Source organism: Urocitellus parryii, chromosome 2 (assembly GCF_045843805.1).
Source record: "Urocitellus parryii isolate mUroPar1 chromosome 2, mUroPar1.hap1, whole genome shotgun sequence".
Lineage (NCBI taxonomy): Eukaryota > Metazoa > Chordata > Mammalia > Rodentia > Sciuridae > Urocitellus > Urocitellus parryii.
In genome coordinates, this window is record NC_135532.1 from 202,298,538 (window position 1) to 202,325,978 (window position 27,441).

The 27,441-nt window shown below is 38.2% G+C and overlaps 1 protein-coding gene across 1 annotated transcript in view; it reads left to right on the plus strand.

Moving 5' to 3' along the window:
• The window catches only part of Cxadr (CXADR cell adhesion molecule), a 38,914-nt gene that overhangs the window by 3,173 nt on the left and 8,300 nt on the right, over window positions 1-27,441 (plus strand). The window contains exons 2-3 of the mRNA XM_026411862.2: window positions 22,112-22,278; window positions 25,414-25,618. Of these exons, the coding sequence (XP_026267647.1) occupies window positions 22,112-22,278; window positions 25,414-25,618 (372 nt within the window). The remainder of the gene's footprint in view (window positions 1-22,111; window positions 22,279-25,413; window positions 25,619-27,441) is intronic.

The following is a 27,441-nucleotide window of genomic DNA, read 5'->3' on the forward strand; positions in this document are numbered from 1 at the left end:
ACCTATTTTGGTTCTTTTCAACCTTGTTAACCTGCCCTTAATTGCCTTTTGTAACAGGTCCTTTAAATGTCATCTTTCCTATGGTTTGGCCCATAACCCTCTTCTCAATTTCAATCTTAACCCTGGATGACCTTCTCTGTCATCACTGTAACCACCAAGTAGTCGCAACTATGTGAAAATATTTCCAGCCAAGTCTACTTTGACTTCTGGGCTACTATTTTCAACTAATAGTCAGTTTTTGAGGTACTTGAGTACCTTAGACTTTCCAAGTTTCCCAAAATGAATTCATCTGTTAGTTGATTTATTAAATTATTCAGTCACCCAGCACTTTATGGTCTATTATGTACTAGGCCCTGTGCTAGGTACCTCTAAAATAGTATATGGCATTGCAAATTGCACGTGGTGTGGTTTTCCAGGTAGATGGTAGTTTTTTGCAGAGACACGAAGATGTGAAGGGTATGATGTATCTTGAGAGTTGAGAAGTTCAGTGTATATAAAGCATCTAAAGAACATTGCTCAGACATTTAATATGCATCTGAGTCATTCTTATGAGGAGGACTCGGGTGGGGCCTGGGATTTTTTTATTTTAACAGGTTTCACGTGATGTCACTGCTGACCTCATTTCATGTGGGCAAAGAGCTAAAAGTTGTGCTTGAGAGCTCCATAGGAAATGACAGGTCAGTCACACTATGTCCCATACCCCTAGGGCACCAAGAAGCCTATGGAGGTAATGAAGAAATAAGATTATTCTCTTGAGTGGTATTAATGCAGCAGTTCAGGAAGCAAGTAGAACCAATGGATCTAACACAGGAGTTCCTCTGGGATGATCTGGATGGACATAAGCAGTCCCTGTAGAAACACAGTCGAGCAAAGTTAGGCTTTCTTTTGATTTGGAAAGCTTGTCTGAGGAAGTAGAACTTGGTAGTTGCTTGAATGAGTGGCAAGAAAAAGCTGAAGAAAAGCAATCGAATTTCTGACTTGAGTGTATGATAATGTCACTGACCTTCAGGAGGAATACATAAAAGAGGAGCAGGTTTTAGGGAGGGAGCAATGAACTTAGCATTTGAGGTGCCTGAGAATGTTGGAAGTTAAAAAAAAAATAAATAAAACCAGTAGAAAGATTTAAACAAAGGACTGGGTCTTAAAAGAGAGGCAATGATTGGTGTTGCAGAATTGAGAAATCCCTGCTGTTACGATTCACCTGTGTGAGGCTAACCTGGAAATGCAGGTAGGACTAGTAGATAAGGTGAAAATGAGGCAGGAGAAACACCAACCTCTAAGAAGTAGACACAAAATGAGGAATGTAGGAGCAAGAAGATAGGAGAACCAGAAGGTGACAGTGTCTTAAAAGACTGATGGAGAAATGAGGCTGGTCTTACCATCTGGCGACTATTGAGAAATTCAGGAAGTTATTGATTCCACAGGAGGGACAGTTTTTGTACTGGTGAGAGCAAGAGCTGGATTTCAGTAGGTTGACTGCATATCAGGTTAGTGGAAGATGTGCTGTACTTTGCACTTGCATGTAGTGTGATGGTGAGGCACCACCCATTGGCCTTAATCCCAGAGGGCAGTGCATACCCCAAGAAAGAAGGTGGAAGCTAGCTAATAAGGACTCTCTTAACTTTCCTCCTTTTAGACCTATAATCTTATTCACCTCATAATTTTCCCCTAGAACACTGTATTTCTCCTTCAGATTAGTTCCTGAACCCTTCAGCTTCTCAGTGATGTCATTCTCTCTCCTCTCTTAAATCTCCATCTCATCAACTTTCAGCAAGCTTATTTATTCCTCTTTATAGCCCTTCTCCTTTCAACACTGCTCATACTTCCCCTGTCTTAACCAGGCTTCTTGAAGGAGTTGCCTGCATTTACTGACTCCATTATCTCCTTTCTTGTTGCGAATTCTTCCATTCTTTGAAATAGAATTTTCACCCCCTTTGCTGTAGACTGCAATTTTCCAATGGGCACCTCATGCCTTCAGCCTCCTAAAACCCTCTCAGCATGAATAGGTCTGCTGAACACTTTCCCCTTTGACCTATTCTTCATCTTCTTTTGTCGTTGTCCCTTTATAAATTCACAGGCTCCTCAATTTATGGTTTCATTCACCATTTTTGTGTGGATAGCCTGCAGTCTATTTCTAGTTTCTGTCTCCCAGGCTTTACCCATAAATAATATCAAACCATCTTCCTGGCATCTCTGCTTAGACTTATCATGGGCATCTCCAACTAAACCTGTTTACACATTATTCCCACTCATATTAAGTGGCTTTTTCAGCTACAAAAAATGCCCAGGCAGAAAAACAGGTCTTAGATTTGACTCTTCTTATACTCCCACCTGCTCCCATCCAATTTTGAAGACCCTTGTATCCCTCCAGCCACTACCTGTAATCCAGGTTAAACCACCATCTCTTGTTGAAGTATTTTCATAATTGGCCTCAGATCAAGTGAGCTCATCCCTGCTCCAGGCATATCCTGTTACAGCAGCATGTCCTAGCACTTATCAAACATGCCTTTATTGTAATTGTTTTCTCTCTCCATATGCTACATTTCATTAGGTCAGGGACTGTTTACATTTTGTTTCCAGCATATGGCACAGTGATGTTCGTTGAATGTATGGGAAGAGGTGTGCTAGACAGGAATCTATATGCTTGTGGCTTGGAAAGGATCTACAGGGGAAAGAACATTTGTAGATCAAGAATAGGCACATCTTGGAAGAGATGGGCAAGGCTGGGCTCTGTATCATGCACAGTCAGCTTTGTGTACGTTGGCTTTGTCAGGGGTTCAGGAAAGGAGTGAATGCACATTTCAATGCCAGTCTCAAATTTTAATCTCCTGTTTGCAGTCAGTTCTCTTCCCTCCCCTTCTCAGCATTTCTTCTTTCATACATAGTCATTATTGGGTGAAAATTGATCCTTTCTGTAATTAAAGAAAATAATAGGGGCTGGGTGTTTTGGATTGGATTGATTTGGTGGCCAGCAAGTAGTAGATGTGAACTTTAAAGTAATTACTAAAGGTATACAGAAAGTAATTAAATATTATCTAACCAAAATGACCTTAGGGCTTTATCTGATTTTCATCTAACTTGTATTTTTTAAGTAAACAAATTTCATACTCTAGAATAATAACTGTTGGATTGGTTTGGATTTAGATTGTTTTCTATGGATTGTGGTGCTACATAAGAGAAGAAAGTAAAGAGGAATAACCTTTTTGAGTTCTGGTTTCTTAACGTTTTCTACTTGATTTCTCCAGTGGGGTTGGAAGTACAGATGGCAGTATGTGAGGGATACGGAAGAAAGTCACCTTGGCATGGGGAAGATCCATTCAAGAAGCTGGCACCTACGTCATGGTTTGTGTTGGTAGTCTGTATGGGGCTCTGTTATTTGTATTGCTTTGTAAATGTTCAGAATTTAAACATGGAATTTTGTTTTGTTTTTGCTGCGTATGGTACACAACCTGTAACCCCAGCAGCTTAGGAGGCTGAGGTAGGGGCATCACAAGTTCAGAGCCAGCATCAGCAGTTTAGCGAGGCCCTAGGTAAGTTAATGAGACTGTATCTGAAGACTGGAGATATATTTTCTTTCTCTCCCTCTCCCTCCAACCCCCCACCCCTTCCTGATCATCTTGTGAGCCATTTCTCTCCATTACACTCTTCTACCATGATGTTCTGCTTCACTTAGAGCCCTGAGGAATGGAGCCAGCCTTCTGTGGACTAAGACCTCTGAAATCATGAATCCTCAAAAAAACTTTTCCTCCTCTACAATTGTTCTATTGGGTTCTTTAGTCACAGCAGCAGAAAAGCTGACTGAAACAGAAATTGGTACCAAGTTGGGGTCATTGATGTTACTAACCTGACCGTGGGGTTGAGAAGCTTTTTGAGCTTTTTTGGAATTGGTGGTAGGAGTTTTGAGATGCTTAGCAGTGAAAGCAGAAAATATTTTAGATTGTTGTAAGCAGAGCTTAATGGATGATTCCGATGGGCACTCAGAAGATAAGAATGCCAATTGGACTGTGGACATTGAAGAAAGGGCTCAAGAGGGTTCACAGGAGGACTCTATTGGAATTTGGACTAGGGGCCATTTGGGTTATGTTCTGGCTGAGGGGTTGCCTGCATTATACCCGTGTCCTGGGACCTTCTGTGAGGCTGATTTTAAAAGCAATGGACTTCTTAATTTGGCGAAAGAAATATCTAGGCAGCATAGAATTCAGGCAGTGGCATGAATATTGGCTGGAAGCTTTTAGCCAAATTTATTGTGATAATCAGGAGCAGAAAGCAGAGCAGAAAGATTTGAAAACATAAGACTTTAAAGGTAGGAGTAAAACTGGGGCTAAAGTAGTTGCATTTGTTAAAGACTGGTCTGTCACTAAAAAAATGCTAAAGACTTTGCCTGGAGACAATGGGAAAGATTGGCTTGAGGGGATCTCTAAAGCTAGCAAGATGGCACCCATCTCAAGATGGAGGGAGTAAGAGTGAAAATCCTCTTGAGAAGTGACCAGTGGGGAATCCATCTTGCACTGAGGGCCTGGGAAGTTTTTTCAAAGTGCTCAGACACCTAGACACTCAGAGGCTGGTGCAGCCAGGGTCCCTGGAACCTTGACTTCTGTTCAAGATGGTGGCAGACCTTGGCATCAACCACATAGTGCTGGTTCTGCTGGAATACAGGATGCTGGAGTTAGGAGGTCTTGGAGGCGTCTACCAAGATTTCAAAGGAAGGAAGGCCTGGGAGGCCAGACAAAGTGCAGCAGGGTTGAAGTCCCTGCAGGTAGCCTACGAGAGGGTGAAGCAGGAAGATGTGAGGAGGAAGCCAAAGCTGCAGTGGAGATCCCCAAGATTAATGCCAGTAGTAATGTAGGACGTCATCCTAGGAAAGGTGCAGGAATTGATCAGAGAAAAGCCAATAGAAAGGCCAATTGGGCTGCAGCCAGCAAGGCAACAGGGGTGGAGCTACAGAAGCCCCTTTGACAGAACATGACTATGCCAGGTGCCGGATATGGAGCTACAGGACTTGTTTGCCCAGCTGGATTTCAGTCTTGCTTTGGTCCTATCACTTCTTTCTATACCCCTGTTTTTTGGAATGGAAAAATTTACTCTGTGCTATTATATATTGTATACTTGTAAATTGCTTTCGATTTCATAGGCGCTCACAATGTGAGATTGCCTTGAATTTCAGAGAAGACTTTGGACTTGAACTTTGAGCAAATTCTTGGAACTTTTGAGACTGTGGAGACTCTTGGGAATGGACTAAATGTATTTTGTATTGTCAGATGAGTGTGAGCTTTTGGGGACCAGAGGTGGAATGTTATGGTTTGGATGTGAAGTGTCCCCAAAAACCTCATGTGTGAGACAATGCGACAGGGTTCAGAAAGATGATGATTGGATTATCAGAGCCTTAAACAAATCGGTGAATTAATCACCTGACGGGATTAATTTAGTGGTAACTGAAGGCAGGTGGGGTGTGGCTGGAGGAGGCGGGGCATTGGGGGCGTGGCTTTGGGTATGTATTTGTATCTGGCAAGTGGAGATCTTGCTCTCTGCTGCCTAATTGCCATTGTGAATCATGTCCCTCTGCCACACTCTTATGCAAAGATGTCCTGCCTTACCTTGAGCCCCAAGGAATGGAGCCTGCTGCCTGTGGATTGAGACCTCTGAAACTGTGAGCCCCTCGATAAACCTTTCCTCCTCTCCAGTTGTTCTGGTTGTGTCATTTAGTCACAGCAGCAAAAAGGCTGACTTTAAAAAGGGCTGGGGATGTGGCTCAGTGGTTAAGTTACCCTGGGTTTAATCCCTCGTACTGCAAAAGAAAAAGTTAAGCATGTTTCTGTAATCAGTGACAACATGGTAATGGAATAACATTTTAGCTCTTCTGTGAGTTTCCATTTGTCTTTTTAAAAACCCTTCTCCACCTCACAGCCTAACCCATTCTGATGTAGAATAAGGAATTAGGCAATTAAAGTCTTACAGGTAACTTAAGTCAGCAGTTTTTGCAGTTTAGTTGGCAGAGTGCTTATAGGAGAAAAAGACTGTTTCCTGCTCTGTGGGCAAAGTGAAGATAGGAGAAGAGAGGGAGGTAATAACAACAGTCTGTTTTTAGGGTAGGTATGAAATCAGTGGCAGGGTTTGGTTTGTTGTTTGGTATTTGGTGAGAAGAAGGATTAACAGTTAAGTGAACAACATGTTTATATACTGAGCAAAGGCAAATTTCTTCAGAAACCATTAAATCATTTTGATGTCTTCAAAGGTAGTTTACAAATTGGATTGGGGATGATTTTTACTTCATTTACTTCTAAGAAATAAAAATATGTTTGAATTTCTCAAAGAAACAAAAAGTTGTGGTTACTTTTGTATCATCCTGTGGTATAGACATGTTTTCTATGTGAGCTTTACAGACTTATTCAAAGAAAGATGGTCAGTCTGCATAGACAAAAGTTCTCTCGAGGAATCCCTTGGGACATCCAGATACAGGGAACCACCTTTGTTGAGCCATGTCTTTGTTAAATCCAAAGTGTGACTATCGCTGACCCACCTTGGTCTTTACAAGAAAGTGTCTTGAACTGTTGAATACCAGAACATTCTCAAATAGGATTTCTCTAATGGACTAGACAAAAACTTTTGACTTTGTGCCAGAGTAGTTCTTCAGTAAGAATAGAGAAGACTCTAACTTAAGTCAGTTGTACAATATGAAATCTGATATTTCTAGAATGAACTGTTAAGTCTGGGCTCAGCAGTTAACAGACCTTATTTATTTATTTTTTTAACATGATTTCATACAAATCATGTTTGAATCCACTCAACAACCTCAGGGCAAGAATGACACAGTCTAATGTTCTTATTGAACATTCTGAAGCCATGTTCTGAAGCCAAGACCTAAGTCCAACATGATGTGGCAATAGTGTAAAGCAATGTTGTCCTACATAAGTATCATGCAAGCCACAGGTGTAATTTAACATTTTCTAGTAGCCACATTAAAAGACCATAGGAAAGAGGTGAATTAATTTGAATGTAATTTGTTTAACCCAATTTATACAAAAGATATATATATTTACATAAGTAGTCAAATTAAAAACACTGAGCTGTTTCTAGTTTTCATGCTATCTTTGAAATCTGGTCAGTGTTTTACTTGGCTAAAACCGCTCATTTTATTGTTTGACAGCCCTCTTTACAGTGTTGGGCAGCTGCCTTAATGGTCAGCATTGGGCTAGAACTTGGAGCTTTACTTCTGTTTAGTCCTAGAATGTCTAATCTGAAAAGGCATGGGTGCACAGTGCCTTCAGAACAGCTTTGTCCAATGGAACATGCCTTTGGAATTGTTGTAGTGAGGGTTCTCTAAAATGATTATTCATGTCATATAGTATTTCCTTGTTGGCAGTGAGCTTAAAGTCTATCATTTCTTAGTTTCTTGTAATCATGAGAGAATTTGTTACATGCACACAAAATTATATCAGCTGTCCTTATCAATAGTTAGGAACATTCACATTTTAAGTATAAGGCAGAAAAAAAAAATAAGTCTGTGCACAGAAATCGTATTTTTAACTTGACCATAGCGGGGGAAAATGCATTTCTGTAGAGGTGCAAAATAAACAGGATAGAATGGCCCTCCTAATGGTTGCTGAGGAGATTTGAATTCACTATAGTATGTTAAAAAGGAATTTATACCAAGATTGAAGCAATGAATTGAGATATGCTCCCAGTGGGCATGATTTTCTTATTGTAAGTAACCATTTCTGTGTTGACTTCAGGCTTTTTTATAAGGAGACACATTATTTACTCATTTTACTATTTCTGAGGTTTCTTATTTTCTGTGATTTATAAGATACTTATTTTATGTGAATGCATTTTTCCTTGGGGGCAGGGAGCGCAAAAAGTCACTTTTTTCTCTTATGTTAATTAAAAAAGAAGAGAAGTAAGCTGAGGTTTTTATGAGCAAGGAAGCAAAGGAAGATTTCCTAAAATGGAGTGATACATATTCTATGAAGGTGATGAAAATATTCACCATGGCAACTGGTCTGCTTTACCCATAATGCAAAGCACCATATTTGCATTTCTCTTTTTTCTTTTTTGTGAGAGAATTCTGAAATTAGCATCTGTGTATGAGAGGCCAAGGGAGAGGTAATATTACTGTTTAGATTGAAATGAAGGACTAGGATAATTTGGATTGGAATTGAGAGTTGAATGCTTCCCTCAGATTTATGTCTGCTCCGGGGAAATAGGGAAGGGGTGGATCTCCATTTCAGGAGATGCTTGTGGAAAATCTGTCTGCTTGTGTACTTTAACTCCCTCTCTGGCTTTCCATTAGGGTTTACATTTCCACTAGTCCTGCTTTCTAAGAAATACTAAATATTTCTCAGAAGCCACCTCAGTCCCTGTGGAAGTTCCAGGGTAAATATGTACTATAACACAAACATATAGCCAAGATGTTGTGATGGTGCCTCGGAAGACAGAATTAAGACACCACTAAGTCCTGAGACTGGAGTTTTCGCTCTCTTTATTCTAAGTTAATATAGTTTGCCTCCTTTGTCACAGAGAAAATAGAGCTTTGCAGCTATAAATTCCCTTAATTTCTTGAACCCCAATATGTGAACTTAATCATAACTGTACCAATCCTTAGGTCCTTCTCTCCCTCTAGTATTTTTCATTTATTTGGTTTTAGAGTGCTGGGGGTGGAGCCCAAGGGCATCTGAGCATGTTAGGCAAGCACCCTACCACTGAGCCATGCCCCCAGCCTCTTCTTAATTAAAGGTTTCTTGTCTTTTAAGTTGTCCAGGCTGGTTTTGAACTTGTGATCCTTCTGTTGGTATTCATTTTACAGAAGAAAACACGTGGTCATAATGAGGCTAGAAATTGCCAGTGGCCAAATGTTTAATTTGAATTTGAACTCGGATCTGACTTAGAAATCTATACTGTTTCTTTTTTTTTCTTTTAAGTTTCATTTATTTATTTGTTTTTGGTACCAGGGATTTAACCCAGGGGTACTTAACCACTGAGCAACCATCCCCAGCCCTTTTGTATATTTTATTAGAGACAGGGTCTCACTGAGTTGCTTAGGGCCTCGCAGTTGCTGAGGATAGCTTTGAACTCTCAATCCTCCTGCCTTAGCCTCCTGAGTTGTTGGGATTACAGGCATGCACAGCCAGTCAAACCCACACTCCTAATGGGCTGAACTGCTCCCATAATTCAGGATGCCAGTATTTAAGAAAAGTTCTCATTTGGGGGGAAGGGGACTCAGAGGGCTGTTAATGCCATTGAGATGTGTGGAGGGCAGGGGAAGAGACAGTGTCAGAAAGACTTCTTATTAGTTGACTGATTGATGGCCTAGAATTAGAACATATTTAGGTCTGAAATATGTAGTTTAGCTTAACACCCTTAATTTATGTTTGAGCCCTAGAGAAGCAGCTTGTCCAAAATGATTCAGAGCTTGTTTGTTTGTTTGTGATCGATTTGACAATAGATTTCTAGTCTGATATTTAGTTCTGTTAAGAAAAAAGAAGAGGGGCTGGGGATGTGGCTCAAGCGGTAGCGTGCTCGCCTGGCATGCGTGCGGCCCGGGTTCGATCCTCAGCAGCACCACATACCAACAAAGATGTTGTGTCCGCCGAGAACTAAGAAAAAATAAAATAAAATGTTAAAATTCTCTCTCTCTCTCTCTCTCTCTCTCTCTCTCTCTCTCTCTCTCCCACCCCCCTCTCTCTCTCTTTTTAAAAAAAAAAAAAAAAAGAAGAAGAAGAAAAGAATTATTACCCCAACTCTACCTAAATTGCTACCTAGAAATCTAGTGTGGAAGAAAAATGCTGTAAACTCTAGACCTTCCTCCACTATGGTGATTGGAATGGGGTTTCTAATGGTGTACTCATTGAGTGTTATAGTGATTTCAGAAATGAAATCTCTGTGGGGTGTTCACCGATTGACTCTTACACCCAGGATGAATGTGGCTGAGGAGTCGTCTGCCTGGGTTTGTAATATTGTTCCATTAGTTCACTGTCTCTTTTTCCACCCCCTAAAATGGGAATAATACCAGTAGTACATCTTTCAGGGAGTCATTATGAGAATGGAAAGAAGTGTGAACAAGGTATTTTGAAAAATGCTTTACTATTTGTTGTTGAGGTGGTGGTTTCCCCACTTCCATCTCAGCTTATTTCTAGTGCACTTGCTTTTTTATTTTCAATATTTTTATTTTTGGGTTTTAGGTGTTCACAGAATCTCTATTTTACATTTATGTGGTTCCGAGGATTGAACCCAGTGCCCCACGCATGCTAGACAAGCACTCCACCACTGAACCACAATCCTGGCCCCGTTGCACTTGCTTTTTGATTCTCATTGTGGATAGGGAGCCAGGAGTTGACATTTTTAAAAAGTACATAGAAAAACAAAAACTATCCTTGTGGCATTTCACTCGTTGTTAGTAATTTACTTGTTAATTTTCTTAGTTCTGAGCACATATTAGTATTGTACATATGGGAATTAAACCACTAAAACTCCTAGACAGCAGAGGGCCTAATTTCTACCTACCCTTGTTTTCTTATCTCCCTTAAAAATATTTAGAGGCCACGTTGGAGTAGTTAATTATATTAACATGTTTAAAGTGTCTTTCTTTTTGATTAATAGAAATAGGAGCATTTGCCATTTAGGTAACGTTCACAAATATCTAATCCCAAAGCAAATTTGGTAAGGAGCAAGTTGGCACAGATGGTTGAGGGGGAAAGGACATAGTACTGCTGTGCTTCTTTTTGCATAGGTTTGGAATGTCTGCAACTTGCCAACCTAGACATCTATAGTATTTGTAGTCAAACGCACACAAAATTGTCCTTGTCCTTATCAGTCCCTTAAAAATACTAGTTCCTGGTTTTTCTAATTTATTTCTTAAAATTTCCCTGGTGAATCATTTTTCACAATTATGGTTTGATATTAAGGTTGATAAGTTCTGGGATCTGAACTCAGCAATATTACTGAATGTGTCCTCTCTAAAATAGTGACACTGATGACATGCTCTGACATGTCTCAAAAAGCTTAATATTAAGTAAGTTTCACGTAAAACTTGACATTGAAGTCATTCTAACATCCTTTTGAAAAAAAATATGCAAGACTTTTGGAATGTGAATGTAAAGTTCTCTTATTATTATTTCTAGTTTTTTCCCTTTTGCTAGTATTTTTGGGATAACTAGATACTTTGCATAAATGTGAAAATTTTTTTCTTTGTGCTTCATTTTGTGTTAGAGATAGTTGAAAGAGAGTCACACAAATTTTCTTTATCTGTAGTTGTGCTTTTAGAATAACTTCATGCAAACGTTTTTCTTAACACATTTCTCCTGTTAAAAATAGCTATTGGTAAAAATAGTAAGTATTCTGTTCCATGTATAGCAGGCAGCAGTGACCAGGATTGTTCAGCTCCTCTGAGCCATACGTCATGACTGATTTCTTTTCTTTCCCTGCAAGGTCTGATGGTCCTCTCTGCCATCCCCATTCCTCTTTCAAATAGCTCCTTCACTTCACCTTCCCTTTGCTCTGAGTTCCTTCCTTCCATTTGCAATTTAGTTAGAAGTTTTATCCACTTGCGTGGTCCACAGGCCCATTGAATGAGGCTTAGGACATGCCCCCTCGAGAGGTGAACTCGGCAATATTAACAATATTACCAAGACCTTGTTAAATATGTGCTTCATGAGAGGTATATGAAACAATTACCTGTAATGGAGAAATTTGATAATGCAGAGGAAGAAGCAGTTAACACTGCTTTTGGGAACCAGGGAAACTTCAAAGGGGAGAAGACAGGTTTGATGTACTTTAGTGAATGGCTGGAGAAGACAGAGCAAGGAAAAAATAGACCTTTCAGACCTAAAAAAGAGAGCATATACCAACATGGGTGTTCCACAACTATAGACTTAGTTATTTTTGTTCCCTTAATGCTTTCTCTGATTTATTCCCTCAAAGATAGGACCTAGACCAGAACATTTTTATTATTGTGGTTACAGCTTTAGTAGAGAAGGGACTTAACTTATTCTTGTCTACTTTTGGTTGCATTTCATCTTGTTAATTTCCTCCCCACCATTTTGGAATATTTCATCTTTCATCTCTATAGTGTATCTTCTGTTTTTTTTTTTTTTTTAATGAAGGTACTTAAGCTTTGCTTTCTCTTCCCTCAACATATTTCAAACGTGTTATCTGCTTACCTCTAGACATTCAAAATTGTTTGGTTGCTGTTTTATTCTGTTGTAATAAGCACTTTGTCTTGATTGCTTAGCTCTCGAGACAGGTTATATAGTTGCTTATCTCAAAATTCATAGCCCCTTTCTGCACCCAGGTGAAAAGATGTCACCTGTCACTGCTTGAATTCTACATGATATACTCTTTAAAATCCTTGTACATAAGCCATCACTGTCCAGATTTCCCATTTAGTATCTTGATTAGATAGGTAAAAACATAGAAAATGTTTCCAAACATTCCTTTGTTTGTTTCCTTATGATAAAACAAAGAAAACTTTCATTCAGCAAGTATTTGGTGACTTCTAGCTGAGTACTTGAAATTTTTCTGTACCAAAGGAAAACAGGGATGATAAAGACCATCATGGTCTCTGATTTCAGTCAAATGTGAAATGGTCACTAGAGGTGGACAGAGTAAAGCAGTTTTTGGAGATCTCTATTTGTGATGGTGGCATTATCATTGGCCTGAGGAGTACATGGAACACCTAGTTCAGTCACATATGGCACAAGGGATGCTTTCTGAGAAAAGACTGAACTGTGGCTGTGGTGGTAGGAGTTATCCTCAAAGATAGGATGGAACAGAGGAGGTATCTTAAAAATGTGCACATGCACAGTGGGGAATGAAATGTAGCATACTGTGAGAGTGGGAGTAGGAAGAAACGAAGGGTGGAGAGTTTCAGATCACACAGGGCATTGGAGGAGAAGTCAAGTACCTGAAGCAGTGTGGAGCCATTGGAAGTTTTCAGACATGACAGTGACATCTCTTAAAAAACAAACATACAAAGCACTCGAGAACACTTTGTAGTATGGAGAATAGGTTTGAATGAGAAGCAATGGATACAGGGAAGCCAATAGCAGGCTCTGTTGAGGCTGTGGGAGAGGTGATAGTGGACTGCATGTGGATAAAAGTGGTTGGATTTGGAATATATTAAGAAGGCAGAATTAACAGGATGTAATATTTGGTAGAGTGAAAAAGGAAGTGAATGTTGCTGCCCCTTTAATTTTATTTCCAGGTTGATGCAAATCAATTGGTAATGCAGATGTTTCTTGTATCCATGATCTTACCCAGGGCTTGATTGCCACTGGTGATGGTGGTAGGTCTCATCACCAAGATTGGGCATGAAGGAGATTCAGTGTTTTGCTGGGGGAAAACACTTGATGTCACTGGGCCCCTTTCCCCCAAGTCAGGTCTGTGGGTTGAGTTCTGAAATTAACCTCATTTTCTTACACCATAAAGGGTCTTCCAGCCCATTTTTTTTAAGAGAGAGAGAAGAGAGAGGGAGAGAGAATTTTTTAATATTTATTTTTCAGTTTTTGGTGAACACAATATGTTTATTTTATTTTTATGTCGTGCTGGGGATCTAACCCAGCGCCCCGAGCATGCCCGGCGAGCGCGTTACCGCTTGAGCCACATCCCTAGCCCTTTCTAGCCCATTTTTAAAACTGTTGGTGGTGTTGCGCTTTCCTCATCCTAGATCCTTAGGGGATCTACAAAGATCACTCTTGCTTTTTTCCTGCTTATGAATTTTCTTGCCTTGTTTTCTCATTTTTCTTATACCAGTGACTTTTTATTATCTGTTACGCCCCTTTTCTCCTTCTTATGGGTCTGGAATAAGTAACTGGTGTTATTCAACATTTACCCAGATTTCACATGAACAGTTCCTTGGTGTCATTGTCTGTAATACCTATTTTATATATTTTGTAAAGACTAAATGAAGGTGTGGGGGGCCGAGGACAGAAGTTAATTGGATTAGACAAAGGGTAATAAAGGGAATGAAGAATGGGAATAGGAAAGATAGTAGAATGAGTCAGACATAACTTTTCTATGTTCATGTATCAATACACGGACAGTGAAACTCCACATCATGTACAACCACAAGAATGGGATCCTAATTAGTATTTAAGTTATATTCCATGTACCTATAATATGTCAAAATATATGCTACTGTCATGTATATCTTTAAAAAGCACAAATAAAAAAAGATTAAATGAAGTAATAAATGTAAGGCTCCTTGATAGTGCCTACTTACACATAAGCGGTAAATTTAAATTTTCATATACTCTATACCTTAATAATTATCAATTATTTTTACTTCCTTGCCTGGAAGGCTTATTTAAGGAATTCTCTCACAGTCATCTTTACTGGCTGTGGATTGATTTGACTATGGATTGATAAGTACATTTCCCCATTGTTTTGTGAATTTCCAATATGTTTAAATCCTCTTGAGAGTTTTTGTCCTGTTGAACAGTATACCTCTTTCAAGGAACTAATACACAAGGTAGTGTATATTAGGCTATTCAAGTGGCCATAACAAAATACCATACACTGGATGGTATTGGTTTTTGTAATAAAAAAATTACATAATTTAAAAATAAAAAACTTGATTTTATAATTCTGGAGGCTGGGAAGACTAAGATCAAGATATGAGCAAGTTTGGTTTCTTTCTTGTTTTTAAGCAGCTGCCTTCTCATTTTGGTCCTCTCCAGGTGGAGAAAGAGTTCTGGTGCCTTCTTTTCCACCAATTCTGTCAGTACAGAGCTCCACCATTATAATTTCGTTTAACCTTAATCACTTGAAAACCATATATATATATTTTTTTAATTTTAATTTTTTGTGGCACTGGGGATTGAACCCAGGAATGCTTTAACACTGAGCTATACCCCCACCCTTTTAAATTTTTTAGTTTGAGATAGGGTCTCACTAAATTCTTCAAACAGGCCTCTAACATGCAATTCTCCTGTGAAAGGCCATATCTTTAATGCAGTCATGTAGGGGATTGGGGCTTCCATATATGAATCTGGCATTCGGCCCATAACACAGTTCTCTCCCATAAGTATTTTTATTATAATAGTGTGTTTATTATCACACATTATTATATATTTAAGGCCATGTGTTTTTTGTTTGTTTGTTTGAAAGATATAATTTAATTAGATGATTCATCTTGTTGTCAGGTGAATGGAAGTAAATCATAAGTGGCAGTGTTTTGTCTTACTTCCATTAATATGAAGGAAGTATATTGTATGGCTTAAGCCAAAAGCCAAATTTTTGCTGGAAGAGAGGAGTTCTACCCTGATATAGTTATTCTAGGTTTTTATCACAGGAAGATGAGCTTGGATTATTTTTACCCTAACTTTCCTGCCTGTTATTTGAAATTTAGATTGTTTTTGTTTGTTTGTTTGTTTGTTTCAGAATATATCAGGAAATAAGACTGTGTTGGTAAATGATGTCCTCACTCATGTGAACTCTTCATCATGGGAGTTCAGTCCACAATTGTCAAGTTGTGCTAAAACTGTCAACATTCCCCAGGCCTTCTGTTGATAGTGGGTTGTACTGATTGACTTTCCATGTTGCCACAGTTTCCAACAGAGTTGCCAAGGTTGCCTTTCTTCTTCTTCTTCATCATTATCATCATCATCATTGAGCCAAACACTGGGCTTTTTATTTTATTATTTTGAGATAGGATCTCACTAGAAAACTTTTCTGCATTAGCCTTTCAAGTAGCTGAGATTACAGGACAATGCCATCATGCCTGACTTATTAAAATTTTTAAACACTGTGAGTTTTATATGAGAAATAAAATATTACATTGTTTGAATTTATATTTCTTCAATTATGAATATGGTTGCATATTCTCTCATTGTCTTTTTTAATATAAAATTTGTATAGCAGTTTTAGGTTTACAAAATTGTGTAGACAGTCTAGGGTATTCTCTTATAACCCCTTATAACCACCTCTACACATAGCCTCCCTCATTGACATTTCCTCTCAAGGGGTACATTTGTTAGAACTGATGAACCTGTATCCACACATTATTATTACCCATGGCCCATAGTTTACACTAAGGTTCACTCTTATTGCAGATTCTTATAGATTTGGATGAATCATAGTGACATGTAGCCACTGTTGCAGTGTCATATAGAAGAATTTTGTTGCCCTAAAAATCATTGACTCCACCTTTCATCCACTCTCCTCTCTAGCCCCTGTCAACCAGTGATCTTTTTACTGTGTCTGTAAGTTTTGCCTTTTCTAGAATGTTGTATAGTTGTAATTGAACAGAATGTAGGATTTTCCCATTGGTTTTTTTTTTTTTCACTTAGTAACATACACTTTAGGATTCTTTCATGTCGTCATAGCTAGATTATGCATTTTTTTGTTTGGTGTGCATTCCCACGAAAGTATAAGTTTGAATTAGGAGGCACATGATGTTCATTTGTTCTGAAGGTAACTTTGATCATTTGGTTAAGGTGGTGATTACGTGAATTTCATGTTGTGAAGTTTTTACTTTTCTCTCTGTAATTGATAAATATTTTGTGAGATTTTTTTGACATTGTGTAAAACATCCTTTTTCTGATACTCTTACACACTAATTTTCAGCATCTTGCTTGAAGCAGTTATAACTATGATTTTGCTAAATGGTGATTTTCTAATTGAAAGTGTTTATCATAGTCAGATTGTTGGTTTTCCTTCATAGGTTCCTTTTGTCTTTTTCTTTTCTACTTTTCTCAAAACGCTTAAAAATTCTCACATGAGATGTATCACAAAGAGGTCTCTTTTTTAAGAAGCAACCACAAAATTTCCTGAAATTAAAATTATTCCTAAAATTATAACCCATAATTGCCAAACTTACTTTGATTTTAAGGCTGGAAGGAAAAGATCCTTTAAATCATCTAGGTTAACAAGTAACTTAAACTTGGAAAATCAGGTTAAAGAAATCAAGGCTTGTTGTCTGTTCAGAATATTGCCTGCCTTCCAGAGGACTGGCTCCTTTCATTGTCCCAGGTTATACTCTATTCTTAGTTTAGAAACCAAGCTTCTAAGGTCTTAGTAGGAGGGGACTTTAAGGGCTTAAAAATACTCTTTGATGGACTCATGTCACTTTGATGCTCAGATAGAAGTCAGACTAGACAGCAGAGTAGTTCTAGAGAGCCAAATGATTTGGTATTTTGAGATTTTTTAAAAAGCAAGTAGAAAACCAGTAGATGTTATTTTAACCATTGCCAATGTGGGATGTGGTTCACTTTGTTTATATACTCCAATATGAACCACTTATTAACTGGACTCTAAAATACACATAGCTTATGTATGTGCTACATATTTCATCACATTCTGAATGTGAGGTTGAATAATAATATAAGATTTGATAATTGATTTAGTTTTCAAGTCATGTTTGAACCTGCAAGTGGCTTGCAAATTAAATTATCACTGAATTTGCTGCACAAATAAAATTGGGCAGTATTTGGAAAGAAGCCTCAGGACACTACATGAGACCAAGTGTCTGCCCTTTGTCTCATACAACTAGTGACTGTTGGAAAAAAAAAAAAAGATATATATATATATATATATATATATATGTGTGTGTGTGTGTGTGTGTGTGTGTGTGTGTGTGTCTGTGAGAAGAGACCTTTCATTGTTGCTAGGAAACCCAACTGTTTTGCACGATCTTGAGATTTCAATTCATTTTTAGTTCAACACAAGAGCAGTAGAATGTTTTAAACATTGAAAAAGAAACCCTGACAATCATCTAAAAATCTGTTTACAATTTCTTAAGCAGTATAGTTATCTCTTGATATCTGTGGGGGTTTGGTCCAATGGACCCCCTCACAGATTTTCAAACCCACACATGCTCATATTTCTTATATAAATGGCATAGTATTTCCATGTAACTGAAGCATGTCCTCTGGTAGACTCTAATCATCTCTGGATTCCTTATAATAACTAATACACTGCAAATACTATGTAAATAGTTTTTAAACTGTTTCAGTGATAAGGATAAGAAAAAAGTCTGCACATATTCAGTATAGATGTAATTTTAAAAAATATATATTTTCAATCCAAGAATAGTTGAATCTGTGGATGCAAAACCCACAGGTGGAGGGTCATCTGTATATAAATAAAATTTCACAAAAAAGTAGAAATGGACATTTCCCTTTCTCAAAATCTCAGCTCTCAAAACTAATTGCTGTAATCAGTTCAGCCTATATTTTTACAGATTTGTATCCAGATACTGTTATAGTTTGGATCTGGAGTGTTCCCCGTAATTTCACAAATTGAAAGCTTTTTGGCTAGACTCTGTTGCTGTTTGGATGTGGTAGAAATATTAGGAGGCAGAGCCTAGTGGAAGGAAGTTATGTCACTGGGGACGTCCCCTTGAAGGGTATGTTGTGACCTTAGCTGCTTCCTCTCTTTTTCGTCACCATGAAGTCAGCAGCTTTGCTCTACCATGTGTTTCTCACCATGATGATTTGCCACACCACAGGCCCAAAGCAACCATGGAAAACCATAAGAATAAATCTTTTCTCCTTGTAAGTGTTTATCTCAGGTATTTTATTACAGCAATGGGAAATTCACACACACACACACATAATATTTTTTTAAGGTGGTTGTACAAAATAAAAGTATTTTCTCTACGTTAAACAAGAAAGAATGAAAGATAATGTCAAACTAGGTTGCATTTTATTCTGATGACTTTGTATAGTGTTAAGTACTGAGAGCATGAATTAGACTTTGAACGGTTATACATTTAGATGTCTAATCGATGTCATTTAAATTTTCTATTTGATTTCTATAAAATGAAAACTCCAAAAACATATTGTGACCATGAAGTTTTAATTGTTATTTATAGTAATTTGGCATTCTCACTTATGTGGTTTTTTCCCTTCATATTTTTGGACTATGTCTTGATTCATTTTGAAAGGGAATTTTTATTCTGGAGTGTACTTATGGTATTCTTATCTTACTTGGTACATATTAATACTAGACAAATGCAGACAGTAAATTCTAGTAGCTATTAAAAGGACTTGAAGTAGCGGGAATTTCTTATGGTATGTTAATGCTTTTAGAAAACATTTTTAAAATTTATCAAACTTATATAATCTGGTTACCAGTTATTTTCCACTGAATGCAGGGAACCACCTTAATAGGTAGATGTATCCATGATTTCTCCCAGCCTTAATGGAGCTAATGATTTAATGGCAAACCAATTCCTAAGAAGACAAGGTAGGAAGATAATGGGAAGAAGATAAGCTCATCAACATCTAGGAGATGTGACAAAACCCTGGATGCAATCAAAGTCAACTTCACCATAAAATTGATAAATGTGGGGGAGGGGAGAAGAATCCAAGTAACCATATGCTAAGTGCCAAATAGGTGACCCAGATGTTGTAAAGTACTGTGAGCATTCATAGAAGGAAGGACAGAAAATCATTGTCAGGTGGAGAGTGACGAATGCCTAGAGAATATGGTAGGAATGGAGCTAAGTTTATTAGAAATGATAAAAAGAATTAATTCAGAGGTTTAAATATTGGTTCAGAAACATTTGCAATTGCACACATAAGTATAAAGTAACATAATTTTAAATAAGATATGTGGGTATGAAGAGGAGATGGAGTAATTTGGACTTTTGGTAGTGATTTGGTCTGAACCAGTGGGTTTGGATGGTGAATCATCAATATTTGCTGTATAACAAACCCGCCCCATCTTAAGAGGCTTTACATGAAAGTCATGTATTCATGATCTTGCACAATGCTCGGCTAGATTAGGCTGGAATTGGAAGTACTGGGCTCATGCGTGGGACCTGCAGATAGTGAACTGAACTGGGGCTGCGTGTTCTAGGGTGGCTACATTTGGGTGGGGGAAGCTGTTGGTCAGACTGCAGTTCTTTCCCATGTGGTTTGATACGTAGTGGCTGGGGTCCGAGGAGGGGAGGATGAGCACAGAAAGTGCTCTTGAGAACTGAAGTCTCAGTTCACACAGCACTCTGGCCACAATCTATTTATTGATTAAAGCAAGGTCAGACTCTTTATTTTATTTTGGTATTGGAAATTGAGCCCAGAGGCACTTTACACTGAGCTGTATCCCCAGCACTTTTTACTTTTTATTTTGAGACAGGGTCTCAGTAAGTTATTTAGGACTTCACTAAGTTGCCCACACTGACCTCAAACTAGCAATGCCTCTGCCTTAGCCTCCCAAGTCACTGGGATTATAGGAGTGCACCTCCGTGCCCAGCAGATGTGTTTATTTTTATGGGTGGAAGCAGGGGGACAGGAAGGAAAGAGAGGCAGGGAACCATACATACCATCAGCTTATCCCTTGGGCCTCTCCCAGCTCATCATCCAGCCATGAATGTCGGTGTCAGGCTACAAGGCGGTCCAAGTGGTAGTGCTGCTTAATAACAGAAAATGATGGAACTTTGGGTTCTGTACACATTAGATGCTTGAGTTTATACTTAAGAAGATGTTAGGTTATGACAAGGAACCATAGATGTGACAGTTCGTGCTGTGCATACTTTCATATTGTAAAGAGTAAAAAATACATGTTTTATATGATTTCATGGATAGACTAAATTTGTATTTCAAATCAAATATCGCTTGCTCAAATGTTTGATCTTGTTTGAAGATAGGTATTGAGCACACCTATTTTTAAGTGCAAATTGATATGAATTGAATTACTTTTCTTTTGTAAAACAGAACTGAATTTATTAAACTATTTTTCTCTTATAGATGAAAAACTAGAATAATTTTGTTTATAGTTTATTTCTACACTTTATGCATCTAAGATATACTAGTATTATAATAAACTATTACATACAGTAGTTATATATAATAATATATTACACTTGTAACAAACTATCATATAATAATTTATATATATACATACATATATGTATATATATGTATGTATATAAAATAAACTATTAGCAAGGAGGAGACTGTGAGATCTTGCCTAATTGCAGGTTAAGACCTCTTTAACGAAGCTAACTGGAAAAACGTTTATGGTAATTTTTTTTGTAGCTTAGGATATCTTATTTTACATATTTTTCAAATGTTGCCATCTAGCATTGATTTTTCTCTTAATTAGGATGTAAATGGAATTTTTGTAGAATACAAATTTCAGAATACGTTATGGGATTTGAAGATGTCTTTTTAAATATGATTGGTAGCTTTTCTAGAAAGAAATAGTAAGGGGGGAACAGTACAAAATGTCTTAAAGATAATATTGAAGTTAATTATTTGGCAAATTAAAAAAAATTCAGTGATGGGTCATTTAATGATGGAGGTATGTTATGAGAAAATGCATTCTTAGTTGATTTTGTCATTGTATGAAGAGTGCATTTACATAAATCTGAAAGGTACAGTCCATTATGGACCCATACTATATGTTGTACCCACTGTTCCTAGGCTATAAACCTGTATAGCATAGTGCTGTGCTGAATACTGTAGGTAATTATGACAAAATGGTGTTTGTGTAGCTAAACATAGAAAGGGTACAGTAAAAATACTTTAGGTAATGGGAGTTTTTCAGCTGTGTTATAATCTTATGGCTCCACTGTCAGATATGCAGCCCACCTGACTAAAATAGTTATGGCAGTGCATAACTGTGTATAAATCGAGTGTTTCCTTTCATTTTGAATTGTCCTCATTGGAATTTCTTGCTTGTAAATATTTAAGCATTTAATGGAAACTGGATAATCGAGTTTAATAAAATTTTAGAATTAAATAAGGCAGAAAATGTGTCAGAATTTATCAGCTTGTGCCCCATGAACAATGAGTTCTCAGTGCTTCACGGCAGTTTGGCAAACATGAATTAATGTAGCCTTGAATCTGGATGACATAACTGACCTTTCAGATACTCTGCCTAAATACATTTTTAAACATCTGCTGGTGTGTAGAGACCCTCTGTTAGTAGAAACTTTAATTTTTACACAATGCTGCAAAGTTCACAGTGCTCTTTCAAGGAATTGTATGGTGTCAGATAATATTAATAGTGTCATTCCATTTTTCTGATGGCACTGCTGAATTTGAGCTCCATCCTTCTGGACCCAAACCCTGTCCTGTGTCCCTCACATCACTGTGCTCCCTTCAGTGGCTGCAAGGCCATATGTCAGAATCATCACAGATGCTCAGTTCTGTGTGTGTGTTTCTTTATACAGATTTCACCAGAAGTCTGAGTATCACCACTCCTGAACAGACGATTGAAAAAGCCAAAGGGGAAACTGCATATTTGCCATGCAAATTTACCCTTAGTCCAGAAGACCAGGGACCACTGGATATTGAATGGCTGCTCTCCCCATCCGATAATCAGAAGGTGGATCAAGTGGTGAGTCTGATATGTGCTTATTTGCTACTGGATGTCTGTGCCTCTGTCTCCTGTGTCCATCACTGCTTATCACATAGATGAGGTGTAGGCAGCTGGGAAGAGAGCCCCTAACTGCCCAAAAAACTGGGTGCAGATGAGGAAGGCGGTGACACTGGTGGACACTGAGGACTTCTGAAATGGAGTGGAATGGATAAGTGTCCTAAGATTACACAAGGGGACAGTCACTAGATTTCTTTAAGAAGGCTTCAGAGAGGAAGAGGAACTTGTGAAAATTCTAGAGATTTGGGTTTGAGGCAGGGCATAGGGAGAGGTGCCTGGGGTAGGCAGACCACTGCTCTGATGGTGTGGGCAAGACAGGAGAGTGTGGGCTTCGGGGCTTCTGTCTGAGGCACACAACATGTGGGAAGCCTGTGACGAGTGTGTGCAGAGACTAAAGCACAGCGTCACCTGAGCCTGGAGTGTCCTCATGGAAGGAAGACCCAGCTCTTCCTGGCTGAGTGACAGACACAGCCTTGTTCTCCGCAGGAGTTGTGAGATGGGTGTGAAATTGGGTGCTCGGCCTTTAGTGTGTCCATTTCTGGGTTAAAAACCTAGCCTCAAACCTAAAACACAGTAAGATCTGACTAAAAGAAAAGTGGAAGGGTTAGAGAGCGATTGCAGGAGAAGAGGCTTAATAATTTAAGAATTATTAAGAATTTCAGGTATATATTATGTTAGCTGAATGTGTATCTCTGTTTATTTAAGCTAGTAGACAATGGTTACAGATGAGAATTTGGAGGACTGGGCTGGAGAAATTTTCATCCTTACTCCTGTGCAGTTACTTCAGTTAGCAGTTAGCATGAGCTGCATGCAAGGCAGGGGTTGATATGCTCTGTACAGTCCTTCATGGCTGCCCATCTAGCATATATTCCGAGAAACTTGAGATGGCGGTAAAATAATCTGATGATATCACCTTTGTGTATATGCACTTCTGGTGGACCGAAATATTGTTATGTAGTTTGTGACTTTATATTGTTTAAGCCTTAAAACAATGCCCTGTCGTGTTGGTTTTTTTCCCCCTTTTTTTCCCCGTGCTGGGTGTGAACCCAGGGCCTCATGCATGAGCTCTGCCATGCAGCTACATCCCCAGCCCTAAAGTGAGAATTATTGTACATATGAAAAGGAGGAAAAAGGGGCCCGGAAATTTGAAGAAACCTGCGCAGAGTCACATAAGTGACCATAGATACGGTAGAGATTTTAATCTAGGTCTCTGTTATTCTCACACCTGCACTTATTTAAAAAACCTATTGCACTGGCCTTTCCTGCCTCCCATATTACATAAACCTCTGTTTCTTCATATGTGCAACAGGGACAGATATACCTACCATTTCAAGGCTGTTTTGAGATACTGTATGCACAGGCATGTTGTGGGCTGATCCAGAAATGTCAGTTGTGTACTGTGCCACATCAAATAGATCAGGCTTACATCTTAGCTGTGTTACTGGGTAGAAGTTGGTGTGTGCGAGCCCCTAGCTCTCCTTAGGCTAATACATGAGGACATGTAAAATTGCCTGGTAAATAAATATTAATTCCTCACTTTGTGACCCCTTCTTGGGAAGATACTAAGGTAGTTTACAAGATAACTACCAGTGAGGACACATCTTGTTTGCCAGGCCCTTTTACTAAAGTGTGCATGTAGCAAAATGAGCTACTGAAAGTAGAATAGATTGAACTTTTTGGCCTTTCACAGCAAATAAGCCAGTAGTTTAATACAAAGGATGCTAGAGCAGTCCATTTGTGGGATTCACAGTGTTGCTGCTGACAACTGGGTGTGGCAGGAGGATGGAGCGAATAAAGTAATCGTGTGTGTTTACAGCATGAGCCAGCTGGGGGCCGTCCACCTGATTTTTATATTTACTTAGCAAACTGGTTTGAGTTCATCCTAGTTGCAGATACTTGGTGTATAAGTAAAAGATCTTTAAGGGATTAAGGATGGGATCATTGTGGTAGGGGAGGTGAAAATACAGAAAAGAATCCAAATTCCTCCATTCAAGAGGTTCCTAAAGAATAAACAAGGTATTTTTAAATGGCATTTATTCTGATTATACTGCCTATAATCAGCATCTCAGATAAAAAAAAAAATTACTTGCAGGGTAGTTATACTTGTTTTCTTGATTATTATTTGAGTTTGGCACTCTCTGCTCTCTGGCCCTTGAGTCTCACGTGACTAAAAGAAAGAATTCATTAGTTCCTCCAAGTGATAATGTGAAAAATTATGAAATGTTTTAAACTAATTTTAGAGATTATTTGAGTTGGTTACCACAGTTTGCTTCTAAACCAAATTTAACACAGATTTTCTTTCTAAATCTAGCTTTTAGTGGTTCCCATTAAAACCTATAAGAGGGGGCTGGGATGTGGCTCAAGCGGTAGCGCGCTCGCCTGGCATGCGTGCGGCCCGGGTTCCATCCTCAGCACCACATACAAACAAAGATGTCGTGCCAGCCGAGAACTAAAAAATAAAAATTAAAAAAAATAAATAAAACCTATAAGAGTGCATTGCTCTGAAAATGCAATGTCATAGGAAATGGTCTTTGCTTTTAGTCACAGAAGATTCATTGCCAGGTCCTGTTAACCTGGGTCCACTTATCTCATCCTCCTTTTATGATTTTTGTATATTAGAGTCTAGAACCCTCAAGTGCTTTTAACTATTAAGATGAAAAGCAGTTTTCTTTTTTGTTAGATTCTACAGGTAAATTATGATAAATCTTTTGGGGAAGGGGCGGTATATGTTTGATTTGTACCCTAAACTGACGCACTCTAACCTTCGAGGCAGTGGAAAAATAGAGTACATAGGAAGGAACAAATTTGCACCCTTTTGCAATTTCACTAAATCTCTTTCTTGCATAAGAGTATGTTATATAGTAATGTTGAGTCTGCTTTCCTCCATTTAAAATGGGAGCATGGGACTATATTCAAGGATCCCATTGATCTCTTTCCATTTCCTCATTCTGTCATTTGGATGGTGGTTCAGTTTTGTCTTAATACAGTGTTTTTCTTCTTTTTCTGTCCTTGGATCCTACAATGTCATAGTGTATGCAGAGATCCTTTAATGATTCAGGTGTTTGTCCCACTGTTTTTATTTTGGCTTTCTTTTAGATTATTTTATATTCTGGAGACAAAATATATGACAACTACTATCAAGATCTGAAAGGACGAGTACATTTTACAAGTAGTGATCTCAAATCTGGTGATGCATCAATAAATGTAACAAATTTACAGTTGTCGGATATTGGCACATACCAGTGCAAAGTGAAGAAAGCTCCTGGTGTTGCAAATAAGAAATTTCTGCTGACAGTTCTTGGTAAGTTGCTTTATTTGTGTTAACGGGTTACTTGGTTTTAGAGTCAGTGGTTATAGTATTGTAGTCGCAGCATTTATGTGAGACAAAGCTTAAGTTTCACAGAGTAACAATTTTAAACATTTGAACTACTTCTAATGTTAGTTCTCAAAGAACCTAAGACAGAAAACCCAGTATTGGATTTTTTGGTTTGTTCATTTTTTTTTTCCTTTGTTTAGGATAAGGAAAATAACAAGTGTCCCACTTACTTGTGAAATTCTTAAGAGTTTAAAAATAAGGGGCTGGGGATGTAGCTCATTGGGAGATTACTTGCCTCGCACATGTGAGGCCCTGCGTTTGATCCTCAATACTGCAAGTCAGTCAGTCAGTCAATCGCTCAATCAATGGAAGTATCTTGTGGCCAGGAGATAGAACTCTTCTATGGTTTGAATATGGTTAGTCCCATCAAAACTCACAGACTTAATTTCCTAATGTAACAGTATGTGAGAGCTGAGTAGACCTTTAAGAGTTAATTAGGTCATGGAGGCTCCCCAGGTACTCCCTATGGTAGTGGATTAGTTCTCATGACAGTGGGTTGTTAAATGGGTCATCTTCATTTCCCTATTCCTTTTTTCCTCTGATGCCCATTTTCCTTCTGCGATGAGGCCTTCTGTAGAAGCCAAGCAGATACTGATGCCATACTCTTGAACTTTCAGAAATGTGTGTGCTAAATAAACCTCCTTTCTTTATAAATTATCCAGCCTCAAGTATTTTGTTGCAGCAACAGAAAACAGACTAAGACAAACCCTAAACCAGGAGTTAAGAGATATAAGTTTTTTTGCCTTGTCCTCATAGTTAAATAGAACCTGCACATTTCCTTAAGTTTTAATTATTAAGTCTATCAGATCTCATTCAGTTCAAAGTCATTTCTTTGTGCTTTAAAGTTTTTACCTTTGTTATTCAAAGAATAAATGAGGTTTCTATGATAATGAATAATTGGAGAATAATGCAGTATGGTAGCAGGAGTACTGAATTAGAGCAGGGCCATTAAACATCAGGTAGTTTTTTGAACCCCCTGTATCAATGTCTTTCATCCTTCAGGTGGAGGAGTTAGACAGTTGCTAGAATGTCTTGAGGTTTGTTTGGTAAGAAGGTGAATGTAAGTTACTTTCTAAACTGTCCAAGACTCCAGATTGTGTGATAATGTGTGTAAGCATTTTTAATCTCTTCAGATTGAGAAACTCTGAAATTTCAGATTATAGCGCATAAATAAACTTGTAAAATTTTGTTTACACAAAATGTATGATGGCTACCATGTAGAAAAATACAGCTGTCCATTTCTCTATTCTGAGCCTGTCAGTCCTCCTGTTCTGTGACCTCTAATTTTGTTCTGGATGTCATTTGGAGATCTACTTTTTGTAAGAAATGGTGACTGCTAGAATTGTTTAGCATACCCAGAAAATAAAAAATCAGGGAGTGTCTTCCCATGTCAAATGTTACCATATTCTTTTGTTTTAAAGATCTGGTTAGGGGGGCTGGGGTTGTGGCTCAGTGGTGGAGCACTTACCTAGCATGCATGAGGCACTGGGTTTGATTGTTGGCACCACATACTAATAAATAAAATAAAGGTCCATCAAAACTAAAAAATATTAAAAAAAAAAAAAAAGATCTGGTTAGGGGTAGGATAGAGAAGTAAATAGTTGTGTTTGGGGCCAAACTCCTTTTGAACACCAGCTCTTAAGAATGAGTATCAGAACAGGGATTGTCTTGGTCGGTAAGGTGGGCTTCTGCTGGCAGCCTCATTGAGTGGACATCTAAGGGGTTCCTGGTAAAAAGGATTCTATACT